We start from the raw sequence: 15269 nt of genomic DNA on the forward strand, positions 1-15269 counted from the left end.
TAAAAGGTCAAGGAGTAGGTCCTGTCTTAAACATAATAGTAACAAAAAATTAAGAGAATTCAAAGAAGGGCAATGAGGTATTGCTAACAAAGACAAAAGTGGAAATAAAATCTCTTGCCAGGCTGAGGCAGAAAATTCATGAATTAACAAAAGATTCCAAGACTTTCACTTTCTAGTCCTACAAACATTTAGGAAACTGACAATCGTGGGAAGGAGAAAAGAAACAAGGGGACAAGGTCCATGCAGGTGAGGTTATGGAAGGAGAACAGAATTAAAATAGGAGCAAGAGGCATACATTTGCAAAGCTAAAAGACTGTGAAATAAAAACAGCACTGCTTTGTTAATCTCAATAATGAAGTACTCAATGATTGACATCTAGCCATAGCAGATACTCTAAACTAATTATTTTTATTTGATTTTTTTTTTTGACAGAATAAAATTGAAAACAATGGAGCAACCTGGCAGTAGTAACTATGCTATGGGGTTATTCTGTAGGCAAATATTGGTGACATGAAAAACAAAAATTTCAAGCTGAGCCCTTAAGAGTGCAATTTCATTTCAGTGGATGCATGTACTGAAAGAAATTTTTAAAAACAAGATTTTTTTTCCTATTACATTGGCAAAGATTTTTTTTTTTTTAAACCAACCAACATAGCACTGGAGAAAGTATGAAGAAAAAACAGTCACTCTCATAAATTATTATTAAGTTTGTAAATCAATACCCTTTTTGGGTGGATAATTTGGCAATATGTATCAAAATGCAAAACACACATATCCAACTACCCCACAATTTCCCCCTTTAATTAAGTATGCTAGGATAATGGCAGCATTAAGTACTTAAAAATGAGTGCAAAAGGAAATTTATTAAACTATTGTTTTACTTGTAAAATTTAAATACAACCTGTTGCTCATCACAGGAGACTAGTTAAATAGATTATGGTACATACATTCTAACGTGTGCTATGTGGTCATTAAAACTGATGGTAAGAACTTATCTTTATGGGCACAGAATGGACTGTCAAGAGGAAAAAGTAGGTTATAAAACAAAAGGTATTTTCACACAGGTGTATTTCTACAAGATGGTGGCAGGACAGGTCTGTAACAGCTGCACCAGTACCTGCCGGCCAAAAATTGTAAGTCCTGGCCTTTTCTAAATCAGCAAAGTTATTGATCAGTATAAAAATCCTAGAAATGCAGGGTCCTTTGTCAAGACACATTGGTGACATTAGCTGTTTTCCCACCCACAATGCTATCAACTTAGATATCAAGAAGTCTTTGTGCTACAATAAGGGAGTTACGAGATATGCACAATGTTTGCCGTTCACACTGGCTCTAACACAAGTGAAATACATACGATACAGCTCAATCGTTCTTAATCCTTTTCTTTATTTCAGCCAACTTTGATCAACTTAACAGATATGCAACTGGAATTGTGTGGCTGTGGCAGTAACTGTGCCTTGTTGGTCTCAAAATTAAAACCAATAATAAAATCCCAAGATGCCTTTAGGTTTGAAACAACGAAGTAAGTATCTCCTTTTGCCTGATGAGATTAGCTCTTTTTTGGGAGAATGAGTTACTGTTAGATTACCTTAGTATGATTATTATCTATCAATAACTAATTATTATAGATAAAAACAGATCTGTATATATAGTACAATTTTAAAAACTCAATATGTATTGTATGATCCTAGTAATGTAAAACTACATTCATATACACAAAGAGATATCTGAAAGAATGTCAACCATTGTTAACATTTTAGTGAACTCTAACGTTTCAGAATGTTTCCAATTTTTCTGTTTTATGTTTCTGTATAGTGTGAACTTTTAAAAAATTAGCATCATTTTTATAAGAAAAAAACAAATTAAGAACTACTTTAAAAAAAAATCAAGCACAAAAGATTTCTTTTTAAAAGGAGTTTTGATATTAGGTAGCTTTAAAAGTTCCCTTTAAATAGTCTTTTGAATGGTTCTAAGTAGAATCTTTTTAATTTAAAATAAAAATTACACCAAAATAAATTAGAATCCCTTTACATATGAACTCTATCCATAATTATTATCTCCCTGACAAAGAGAGGATGGAAAAAAGTGTGACAAGGGTTAGCCTTTCCTCTGAAGTTAAGACCTTAATATAAGTTTACTATAGTTCATGCAACTCAGATCTGGAGACTTAGACACCTCTAAAATACACTCTTATCAGAATTACAAGGGTACCATAATAAACTTGCAGAAATCTAAAATACACTAAGTATTTGACAATATGGTATAAATTTTCAACTCATACTACTTCATGGCAACATCTGAAATCTGTATGTACTTCCTCTAGCCTCATCCATGGTCCTCCTGGTAGTATTTTATATAAATCTTACTTACCTCTTCAAGTTTCTTCTCAATCTCCTTAAAGACCAGACTTGCCTTAAACCCATCAGCTGCAGAGCTGGTTGGAGCAGCCTCAATTTGGTAAGTTCTAAAAGAATTGGGAAATAAAATAATTGGGAAAAAGAGTCAATTTCAATCCATGGAGTCATACGGATACTAGGTTTTTCAACATTTACACAGTAGTAATTTTCAAAAACCCTAAAACCAGGTGTTGTGACTCTTACCCAAAGGAAATTGTTATTAAGCCTTTATTTTATGAAAGTCTGTTTTATAAAACAAGCTTTACCTCCCATTTTTTCAACAAATATGAGCTCTCACTAGGTGCTAAGCACTGTCCTTGAAAACACAGTAAGCCAAAGAACCTACCCTCATGAAGTTTATATGCCAGTGGGGGAGACAGACAATAGAACAAGCAACAAAATAAAGAATATACTTATTATGAAGAAAATAAGGCAGGTTAAGGGGATATAGAGAAATTGTATTTTTGTGTGTTGGGTGTTCTATTTTAGATAGCCTAGTCAGATAGGCCTCTCTGAAGAGGTGATACTTAAATTGTGTCAATGAGCCAGCCGCGTAAAGATCTACGAAGGGAAGCCAGTTCTACAAAGAACTTGAGGTAGAAAATAGCTTGGAAGTTAAAGGAACTAAAAGAATGCCAATGTGGCTGGAGCAGAGCAAACAGAAGGATGCAAGAGCACAGAAACATGCAGGCCCAGGTAACGGGGATTTATAAGTCATGGTTAAGTGTTGGGTTTTATTAGGTTGGTGCAAAAGTAATTGCAGTTCAAAAGGTTAAAAATAATTGCAAATACCGCAACTGCTTTTGCACCAACCTAATTACAATGAGAAGAACTGCAGGGTGTAAGTTGGAGAGTAGCATGACCCAATTTACTTGTAATAAATCTGGCTGTCAGCTGGAAAAGGGACTGTAAGGGTACAAGTGGGGAAGCAGAGAGACCAGTTAAGAGACTGCTGAAGTAGTCCAGGCAAAAGACGATAGTGATTAGAACAGAGTTATAAGGAAGTGGGGAATAAGCAGAGGTTGGATTTGAGATTTATTTTTTACCTGTGATACAAGATATGAATTTAACAACCATTTACCCATTGGTTGTTAATATGTAGGGAACCACTATAGATAAATGGCCTATGTGGCAGAAGCAACACAGTCTTTACAGCCACAAAGGCCTGGGCTGGAATCCTAGGAGCTTCCTCCACTTATTAGCTATGTGATTGTGAGCCAGCTACTTCCTCTCTGTGTACCTCCGGTAAAGAGGTAGGGAAGAAGGTGGAGTGCCAAAGACTTTGCAGAATTAAATGGAATTCTGTGTGTAAAGCACCTAGTAGCAGAGCCCCTAGCCCATGGTAAAAATGAGACATAAATGTTATGGGCTCCAGAATGTCCAGTGTTAGATACAGACAGAAACTCGAGGGGTCTGAGGAAGATGAGGGCATCTTAGGATGTTAGATCATTCCTCTGACACACTACAAGCATGCTGTTGGTGGCGGGATTTGAAGGAGTCAAGAAAGTAGTAGCTGCCCAGTAAGCACTTCTTTCTTTCTCTACCCCCTCTCCTTCTGTCTCTTTTTCCTCTTTCTCCACCCACCGCACCCATTCTCCTTTCCTTCATAAATATGGAACGAGTGCTTGCTACATGCCAAGCAATGTTTACGGTACTAGGAGTGTAACAGTCAACAAGTCAGACCAATCCCTGTCCTCACTGAGTCTACATTCTTCCAATGGAGGAGAAAAGAAAGTCAACAGACAAAACAATTACAAGTATTAGGAAGCAAACAAACAGAGGCACCTACTTTAGGTAGGGCAATCAAGGTGACATCTTTGAGCAGCTAAATTTAAGCTAAGACCCAATTAAAAGAAAAAGTTAGCTATTCAGAGAGGAAACTGCCAAGTCCCTGAGACAGAAAAGAGCTTGGTATGTTAAAAGACAGTAAAACATGACTAGTGTCATTAGAGCCCAGTAAGTGGGGGGAGAGTGACATGAAATGAAATCAGAGAACCAGGCTGGGACCAGATCATGCATTCCACAGTAGGAAATCTGGGAAGCTACAGAAATGATTAAATAGGGAAGTGAAATAGTTTGATTTGTGGTATTCTGACCACAGTATGCTGAATGAATTGAGGAGGGAAAGAGGTGCAAGAAGAGAGGTGGGGAGATAGTCAGGAGCTGCTGAAGTAGGCAGGTAAGACGTTAGGTGGCCTGACTACAGTGGAGGCAGTCGGCCAGTGGAGGTGGAGAGAAGGCAGCGGAATCAAAACCAATTTTGGAGATAGAACCCATAAGTCTTCCTGCTGGGAATGAGGGAGATCTAAGACAGAGGGGAAAGGGCAAGGATGATTCAGGTGTTTCGCCTGAATAACAGAGAACAGTAGTGTCATTTGCTAAGAATGTAGTAAGAGTAGAGGAGATCAAGTTCCATTTTAGGCACAGTAAGTATGAGATATTTGTGATGCAAGAAGGCAGTTGGATATGAGAGTCTGGAGCTCAGAGGAGAGGTCCAGGCTGGATGGAGATACAATGGAGGTCATCATCAACATAATGGAAGTATTTCAATCCGTGGGGACTGAGAAGCTCACCTTGGGAGAATTATAGAGAAAAACGAGAGCACAGGACAACACCCTATGGAACTCCATTATTTAGAGATCTGGGAGAGAAGGGGAAGCAGCTGCCAGTGATGCAAGAGGAAAACCAGTAGAGCCTGGTGTCACAGGAGCTGAGAGGGGAGAAAGAATCTGGAGGGAGGAGTAAACTATGTCAAATGCGGCCAAAGGTCAAGTACCTCCTGGCTTTGGCAACATGGAGAGTACAGGTGACTTTGACAAAAGCGACTTTAACGAAGTGGTGAAAGGTAGATTATAGTGAATTAAAAAGTGAATAAGAGAGGGAATGAGGCAGTGTGGCTCTTCTGAGACATTAGTTTTAGGGGAAGAGTGAAATAGAGTGGTCTCTGGAGGGGAGTGTAGTACCAAGAAAAGTGTGTTTTTATTTTAAGATTAACATAGTCAGCATGTTTGCCTGATGATGGCAGTGAACCAGGGAAAGGAGATACAAGAAGAGAAGTCCTGAGAATGTGACAGGGGATGAGATCTAGTGGCCTGTGACAGGAAGAGGAGGAGACTCAAGGAAAGAAAGAGGATCGAATGGGTACAACTAGATAGGCTTATAGGTCTTGGGATGGAAAATGAGGGAGCCTGGGTCTAATGGCTTCCAATGTTTCACCAACATATAAGGCAAAGTAATCCGCTGAGAATGAGAGCAAAAGGGTGTGTACGGGAAATCTAAGAAGTTGAAAAGTGAGCCTACCAGAGAAATCATATTAATATCATGAATATGGATATTCATGAATATGGATATTAGGTTGGAACCTAAGCTCTAACCATGCTGAAATACATGCCGTTCTGAGCATGGAAGCTACTTCATGCTTCTGTGCCTTTGCCAGTGCTGCCCCTGTGTCTGGAATACCTTTTAGCAAATTCCACTTTAATCTCCAAGACACAGGCCAGGAAGTTCCTTTATTGTGAAACCCTACTAAATGTCAGCTTCTCAAGAGCAGATGCCACATCTTGCTTAAAAAAATAATCTTTATATCCCCCATTCTTTGCACATAATAAGTATTTAGTAAATCGTAACTAAATGGAATGAAAATTACATTGAATTCTCCCTCACCTAAATTTTCATTTTGTCCTGTTCCATTTAGAGCAGAATTACCTATGATACACAGTCCTCTCTGTCAAAAGTCTGAAAGAGCAACCAAAAATCAAGTGGCCAGGACTAGCCCTCCACAAGCCAATTTCATTTCATTAATGATCCACCTCTTTAGCTTTTAATGATCTTTCCTTTCTCCAAGCTTGCCACTTCCTAATTGTACATGATAAAATAATAACTAATACTAGTAGCACTTTTCAGTGTACAAAATATCTTGATAATTTGTGGGGCAGAGTCAGACAACAAGTTCCCACAGGTCACAGATATCTCTTTATCTTGCTTGTTTTGAAAAGCACTTCAAGCTAATGATGAACCAACTTTTTATCCATATTAGAAAAAACAGTTAATATATATAACATTTATCAATATTTTCTGAAAATCCCACATACCTTACAATTTATTTGATATGTGCCCTGCTCTAGGGCAACTGAATATAAATCAGGCAAACTCAGAAAAGGATGTTCCTCATGATTTCATTATACAAAGTTCTTTTAGTAGAAACTAAATTCTGATTTTTTTTTTTAACTTGGTTTATATATAAGTTTCCTGAAGTAAACCTAGGACATAAAATATTGAGAGGGACTTTGAAGATTAATTATTTGGTGTATGAATTCCCTCTATGCTTCCCGAAAACTTCCTTTTTAAGGCCTAGAATACAGGCACTGCTTCAACAAGGTCAAAGATCTCAAGTACAGAGTGGCCAACACAACAGGAACTTTGAACTCAGATAGATGAAGGTCGGAATCTTGATTTCTGCCATTTAAAACTCTCTTTAGGTAAGTTGTTGTAACTCTGATCATGAATGTCCTGTAAACAAGGTGTAAGACCTACCATTTGGGGCTTTATGAGGATTAAACAAAGTACATATGAAGCACCAAGCAAGGTCCTGATACACACTAGGCCCTCAAAAGGTGGCTGTTAAAAGAACCATTACAACTCAATGATAAAAAGACAAACAACCCAATTCTAAAATGGCCAAAAGATCTGAATAGATTATTTCTCCAAAGATATACAAATGGCCAGTAAGCAAATAAAAAGATGCTCAATATCACTAGCCATTACGGGAATGCAAATCAAAACCACAGTGAGATACGACTTCACACCCACCAGGAGCTAAAATAAAAAAGGCAGACAATAAAAAGTGTTAGTGAAAATGTGGACAAATTAGAATCCTCATAACAGAGGATTCTGTTATATCCTCAGCTATAAAAAGAAATAAAGTACAGGCATACTACGTTTCACGGCATTTTGGTCTACTGTGCTTCAGAAATTGCATTTTTTACAAATTGAAGGGTTGCGGCAAACTTGTGTTGAGCAAATCGACTGGTGCCATTTTTCCAACAGCATTTGCTCACTTCGTGTCTCTATGTCACATTTTGGTAATTCTCATAATATTTCAAACTTTTTCATTATTATTATATTTATTATGGTGACCTGTGATCAGTGATCTTTGGTGTTACTATTGTAATTTTTGGGGGGCACCATGAACTGTGCCCGTGTAAGATGGTGAACTTCATTGATAAATGTTGTGTGTGTTCTGACTGTTCCACTAACCGGCCACTCCGCCATCTCTCTCACTTTCCTCTGGCCTCCCTATTCTGAGACACAATATTGAAATTTGGCCAATTAATAACCCTACAATGGACTCCAAGTGTTCAAGTGAAAGGAAGAGTTACATGTCTCTCACTTTAAATCAAAAGCTAGGAACGATTAAGCTTAATGAGGAAGGCATGTCAAAAGCCAAGGCAGGCGGAAAGAAAGGCCTCTTGTGCCAAACAGTCAAGTTGTGAAAGCAAAGGAAAAGTTCTAGAAGGAAATTAAAAGTGCTACTCCAGTGAACACACAAATGATAAGAAAGTGAAACAGCCTGACAGCTGATATGGAGAGATGTAATGGTCTTGATAGACGATCAAACCAGCCATAACATTTCCTTCAGTCAAAGCCTAATCCAGAGCAAGGCCCCAACTCTCTTCAATTCTATGAAGGCTGAGACAAGAGGAAGCTGCAGAAGAAAAGTTGGAAGTTAGCAGAGGTTCGTGAGGTTTAAGGAAAGAAGTTACCTCCACAACATGAAAGTACAAGGTGAAGCAGCAAGTGCTGATGGGGAACCTGAAGCAAGTTACCCAGATCTAGCTAAGATAATGAATTAAACAACAGATTCTCAATGGAGATGAAACAGCCTTATATTTATAAGAAGAAGAGGCCATCTAGGACTTGCACAGCTAGAGTCAATGTCTGGCTTGAAAGCTTCAAAGGACAGGCCGACTCTCTCGTTAGAACAGGGCTAACGCAGCTGGTGATTTTTAAGTTAAAGCCAATGCTCATTTACCATTCCAAAGATCCTAGGGCCCTTAAGAATGACACTAAATCTTCTCTGCCTGTGCTTTATAAATGGAACGACAAAGGCCTGGATGACAGCACATCTATTTATAACATGGTTTACTGAGTATTTTAAGCCCTCTGTTGAGACCTACTGCTCAGAAAAACAATTCCTTTCAAAACACTACTGCTCACTGACAATGCACCCGGTCACCCAAGAGCTCTGATGGAAGTGTCCAGTAAGATTCATGTTTTCATGACTTCTAACACAACATCCACTGGGCAGCCCATGGATCAAGGAGCACTTTCAACTTTCAAGTCTTAATTAAGAAATACATTCTGTACGGCCACAGCTGCACAGAGATTCCTCTGATGGATGTGGGCAAAGGAAACTGAAAACGCTCTGGAAAGAAGTCACCGTTCTAGATGCCATTAAGAACCTTCGTGATTAATGGGAAGAGGTGAAAACATCAACATTCACAGGAGTTTGGAGGAAGTTGCTTCCAACCCTCGTGGATCACTTAGAGGAGGAAGTAACTGCAGACGTGGAAATAGCAAGAGACCTAGAATTAGAAGTGGAACCTGAAGGTGTGATTGAATCAATGCAATCTTACGGTAACATTTTAAAAGATAAGGAGTTGCTTCTTATGCACGAGCAAAAGAAGTGGTTTCTTGAGATGGAATCTACTCCTGGTGAAGATGCTGTAAAGATTGTTGAAATGACAACAAAGGATTTAGAATATTACGTAAAATTATTTGATAAAGCAGTGACAGGGTTTGAGAGAACTGACTCCAATTTTGAAAGATGTTCTGTGTGTAAAATGCTATCAAACAGCATCACACGCCACAAAGAAATCATTTGTGAAAGGAAGAGTAAAGAGATGCAACAAACTTCATTATTGTCTTATTTAAAGAAATTGCCACCGTCCCCCAGTCTTCAGCAAACCACCACCCTGATCAGTCAGAGCCATCAACACTGAGGCAAAACCTTCCCCTCGCAAAAAGATTATGACTTGCTGAAGGCTCGAATTACCTTTTTTTTTCCTGCATAAAAGTATTTTTAAATTGAGGTATGTACATTGTTTTTTTTTAGACAGAATGCTAATGCACACTTAACAGACTACAGCATAGAGTATTTTAAATCAAGGTATATACATTTTTTTAGATATAATACTATTGCACACTTAATATACTACAGTAAGTGTAAACGTGACTTTTATATGCACTAGGGAACCAAACATTCACTTGACTTGCTTTATTGTGATACTTTTATTGGGGTGGTCTAGAACGGAACCTGCAGTATCTCTGAGGTAAGCTTGTATTACATTCATTCCTATAACAAAAATGAAACTTGAAAACATTATGTTATATGAAAGCAGCAGTCACAAAAGGCCACATATACGATTTATATGAAATGTCCAGAATAGGCAAATCCATAGAGACAAAGTAGATTAGTGGTTGCCAGAGCCTGCAAGGAAGGGGGCTAGGGAGTGATTGCTAATGGATAGGTGGTTTCTTTTTGAGGGATGAAAATGTTCTAAAATTGATTGGGGTGATGATTGTATTACTGTTATAAAAACAACTGTATTAGAAACAACTGAATGTACACTTAAAATGGGTGAATTGTGTGGCATGTGAATCATGTCTCCATAAACCTGTTAAAATTTTAAAAAAATTTGTTGTTCTTAGTGTTTAGGAAGAATATAGAATTCTACATTTTAATCACATCCCATCCCAAAATCTCATGTTTCACCAGTAATCAGTTTGTTCTGGTAGGAGATGATTGTACAATGCATGTAAGGACCAGGGAGTAAAGTTCATTTGCAATCAGCAACTCCCCTTGACCTCAGAGCAGGTACATAGTCCCATCAGAAACAGAAATCCAGCCCGAAGAGCTGAACTGTGGGCCTCAATGAGTTAGATATGTTCTCCATTCTGAACTAAAAATTAAAGTTCATTTTTTCCAAAACCCTACGTGATATTTATAATAAATAAAACCATTTTGAACCATTTAACCAGTGACAAAAACTAGAAAAACAGGAAAGAAGAAAGGAAAATGCACAGGGAAATCAGAAATCAACTGTTTATTGAGCAACTGTGTATGGCAGGTATTTTTTATTTGTTAATTTCCTAATCCCTGAAGTAAATATTTTCACTGTTTTCTAACTGAGGAGAAAGGTTAAGTTAACATGCCCAAAGCAGGTAATGTGATGGAAAAGTTGATGGGGTGTTCTTTCCACTGATCAACAAATACTTCTTTCCTGATAATTCCAGTCTACAAAAAATTTAAAAAGACATTGCAGACAGGCGACATTTAAGTAGTTTTGTAATTTCTTCATTCTAACTGCTAACTGGTGGCTACCTAAGTATTGAGGCAGATATAAATCATGTGAGATTTTTGCATGTGGTCCTTAAGTATCTCTTCTAAATTAAAATTATGTGTGTGTGTCCACAGTGTCTCCTGAGAAGGCCTAGAAGTAATAAAAATGAACACTAAGATAGCAGCCACATTATAGTTTCAAAATGCCATTCTTCACTAAAAGGAACCAGAGTTCCTTGGAGAAGTGGCTGATCCTAGGGTTGGGCATGGAAAGTATAGGATGAGCCTGGAATATCTTCTTAAGCTAGAAAGTAAGTAACCACTAAAAAGAATCATGAGACAATATAGGAGTCAGCTAGAAGGGGGCCACTGGCCAAAGCAGGGACACTGAGTATCAAACGAAATGGTACTAATGAATTATAACCCACTGAATAAGAATTCACAAGTTCATATTGATATATTTATCAATATATATCAATATTGATATAAATATCAATATATTTATCAATAGATAAATATAGATATAAATAAATTTTAAAATGGTGCAGAAGAAACTCTCCCTTCCAGCAGAATGCCACTTAATAAATATAAGGAATGATGACTTTAGAAAAAACTCATCAGTGGTTGCTAAAATGAATGGGTAATGGGTAAAAGTTTGATGAGGAACAGGATATTTATATAATCTCAAAGCATCTCATCACAAATTATTTACTAACTACAAAGGAAAAAACAGTACGTTTTCAGAGGAAAACACGGTATTAATAGACACCACCTTAACCACGTGATCAAAGCTAATCACCACTATGGAACAACCAACACCACCAAGTGCTTGCAGATATGATGCGCTAAGGACACAACTGGTATTCAGAGGTATTCCTGCAAAACATGCATAATCTGAGTTTAATTATGAGGAAATATCAGACAAATTCAAATTGAGGGACATGCTAGTCTTACAGAATGTACTTGTAGTCTTCAAAAAAGTCAAGGTCAAGAAATACAAAGAAAGGCTGAGGGATTGTTTCAGATTAAAGGAAACCAAAGAGACATAGATAAATGCATTCAGGATCTTGGAATGGATCTGGACAAGGAGGAAAAAAAGAAAGCTTACAGTATCTTTTATAAAGATATTGGGACAACTGTCGAACTATGAATATGTTCTTTGGATTAGGTAATAGTATTGTATAAATGTTAAATTTCCTGATTTTGTTAACTATACTGTGGTTAAGTAAGAGAATGTCCTTGTTTTTAGAAATGCACAGTGAAATATTTAGGGAAAAAGGGGCATAATGTCTTCAATTTTCTCTCAAATATTTCACAAAAAATATGCATATATCTATAAATATATGTAAAGAAAAAAAATAAAGCAAATGGGGCAAAATATAACCAATTAGTGAACACGAATACCAGGTATATGGGAGTTCTTTGTATTATTCTTAATTTTTTTCCTGTACGTCTGAAGTTATGTCAAAAAAAAAAGGGTTCTAATTAAAATGAAATTTAGAAAATGAAAAAACTAATCACCTACAATCCCACCATTCCAACATATATTCATTTTTTCCATATTGCTTCTTCTTGTCCTTGTTTGTGAGCACACACACAGTTGTAATCATTATGTGGATAAAATTTTTACTTCTAACTTTTAACTTCTTATATCACTTAGGCTTTTTACCTGCTAAGTTAAACTTTCAAGCTAATTTAAATAATTTTCCATTAAATAAAAAAACAGACCAATCTAAATATGCCTCAACCAAGGAATGGACAAACTGTGGTATATCTATACAATGGAATACCAACTCAGCAATGAAAAGGGAACAAATTACTGATCCACACAATAACATAGATGAATCTCAAGTGCGATATACTAAGTGAAAGAAAGGTTTTGATGCTATTCCTATGATATACTGGAAAGGGAAAACTATATGGGCAAAAACGAGATCAGTTGTTGCGAGGGGCTGCAGTGCAGTGAGGAAGGCTGGCTACAAAGATGAACAAGGAATTTTGGGGTGATGGAACTGTTCTGTATCTTGATTATGGTGGTAGTTACATGTCTGTGTATGTTTGTCAAAATGTGCAGAACTGTGCACTAAAACGGGTGACTTCTACTGTATGTAAAATATACCTTAATTTAAAAATTGAGAAAACAAAGCAAAACAAAGTTGGGTTATAAAAATAAGTTTCATTTAACAGAGTACAGAATGCAAATCTATCCTCAGTCTGTATCATAAAAGCTCCCCACTTACATAAAACAAATAGGATGTTATAATACAAAGTCAATACTCATATTCAAAACTGATCTAAATGAAAGAAAATTTGATAGTAAAATAAATGCAACTGATCATAGTTCTTAAATATGACCTCTCCTCTTCATTTTTCACAAGTCACTATTGCAGCACTAAACATTTTTAATCTACACAACTGCAACTGCCTCCTAAGGATTCCTGGCCTCTGGTCTCTCTACCATTCAATCACAATAATGCCAGAATGATCTATCTAAAGGACAATACAATCACACAATCTTTTGTTAACACCCATGTTTGGTAGGATAAGTTCCAAACTCCTGAGCACAGCATTTTAAGCATTTCAAAACCATGATCCAATCTACTGTTACAGCTGCATCTCCTGTCATCTGCACACTACTGACTGCTCCCCTATCCAGGCACATATCAAAATAACCTACTCTCCACCCACGCGGCACAACTACTCACCAAACCTTGTATTTTCAAATATCTGTACAGGCCTGGAATGTCCTTCCTGTACCCTTCTGGCTGGGCAATCCTAGTCATTCCAGTTCAAATTTACCTTCTTCATAATAATTTCCTCTGGGCTTCTACAGCATTTTGAAAACAGTAAGCTTGCCTTCCCCACATACTCAGAGGATCATACTTGGGGACTTAAGCATGTAGCTGCTCCATCAAAGTTAAAGTTAGTTAAATGAGAAATTAAGCAAATCAGGTCACGTGCAATGGGTACCTTAAAATTACTTGGTTTACAACCAAACCATAACCTCATTTTAAAACTATATTTGCACCATCAGAGTTAGAATTGTCTTCCCAACTCTGGCCTCTGGAATGAGTTATGTTATATTACTAAAATTATCACTAAAATATCTTTAATATTTCTAACCAATTTCTTATCATTAATGTATCATCTGGATTTTTCATACTTATACCTTCCCAGAAATATCAATCATGGCTATTGTGAATAATTCTGTATCTCGATTATTTAGTCTCCTGAAAAGAAAAGAACTATGAGAATTCCAGGTTTAAAATATAATTTATCACCTAAAATTCGTGAACTTCTATTCTGAGAAAATTAGATAGCTACATTAATATTCTGACTCTGGTAGCTCTTGATAGTTTGGCTTTTACCGAGGGTTTTCAACTCCAAATAGGAACTGGATGGAATTCCAGACGTCAGTGCAGAACCAATGAATCGTATTTATGAAGAAACTTAAAATTCCTAGCTTAACATCTTTTTATTTAATTCAATAAACATTTACCCACTATGAAAGAGATCCTCAGAGGGACGGGGAGAAGCCAGTTACAGTCTTAGGCCTCAAGGATTTCATATAAAAAAGGGAATAAAAACAAGCTAGATACACTACAACTAAACCAAAATTAAATAGGGACCCAAGAGGTACAAAGTGCTGTGGATATTTAAAGGAAGATGGTACCTGAGATGAGCCTTAAAAGAAAGATAGCATTTACACAACAGAAATTATATTTCAGGCAGAGAAAGAAGAATGAAAGGACAGAGAATAGACTCCAGAGCTTGCAAAACATAAAGATGCAAAGGATTCTGTTAATGAAGTGTGTTGCATATCCTTTGTGGAACAAAAGTGTGAATAAATACCAAGAATTTCAGAAGAAAAAGGGAAGCCAATTAGTGTTGAAAGCTACAGCAGGGTTAAAGAGAGTAAGGGTGGAAAATAAAGACAAGGACATTTCACAATTTCATAATCTGACTGCTGGTGGCCTTACCTGACCTCAGTGGTGAAGTCAGAAACTAGACTGTAAGATATTTCAGCATGAAAAAACAAAGATGGCTCAATAGAAAAAGCTCATCGTGAAAGAGAAGAATTAAGTAAGACAAGGGGACAGATTTTTTTAAAACTACAGAAGACCTGCCCATGCTTGAGGACAGAGACAAAGGAGCCAATGGAAAGGCAAAGATGGAAACATTCAAAAGCAAGAGGGTATACTTAGTTTTTTGCAACAAAGTAATAGAAAGCTGTTGGAAAGCAAAGCCTGTAAACAGGAAAGCTGGGCCTTGGAAAGGAAGAGGGACTTTTTTGCTCTAGGAAAGGAGCACTTCCCTGAGAGAAGAGCAAGTTAGTTGAGGGATCATTAAAGGCTTGGAAAAGAAAGTGCTTTAGAGATTTGAGGAGAACAGGCCCTTGACAAGGACAGGAAGAAAATCAGCAAAAGAAATAAAACGGATTCTAGCAGCGGTGAGGGCTTAGCTGGATTCAGAATAAATTTGCTGAGAGCCAATCAGTTGTTTGACTTCCTCCAAACAACCTCAGCCTCGGA

The 15269-nt window shown here is 37.1% G+C and overlaps 1 protein-coding gene across 5 annotated transcripts in view; it reads right to left on the minus strand.

The window, feature by feature from the left end:
• The window catches only part of SCP2 (sterol carrier protein 2), a 99247-nt gene that overhangs the window by 18916 nt on the left and 65062 nt on the right, over window positions 1-15269 (minus strand). For all 5 annotated transcript variants that reach the window (XM_081056111.1, XM_081056115.1, XM_081056112.1 and 2 more), the window contains one exon: window positions 2371-2464. In XM_081056111.1, coding sequence (XP_080912237.1) covers window positions 2371-2464 — 94 coding nt within the window. The remainder of the gene's footprint in view (window positions 1-2370; window positions 2465-15269) is intronic.

Source organism: Rhinolophus hipposideros, assembly GCF_964194185.1.
Source record: "Rhinolophus hipposideros genome assembly, chromosome: 8".
NCBI lineage: Eukaryota > Metazoa > Chordata > Mammalia > Chiroptera > Rhinolophidae > Rhinolophus > Rhinolophus hipposideros.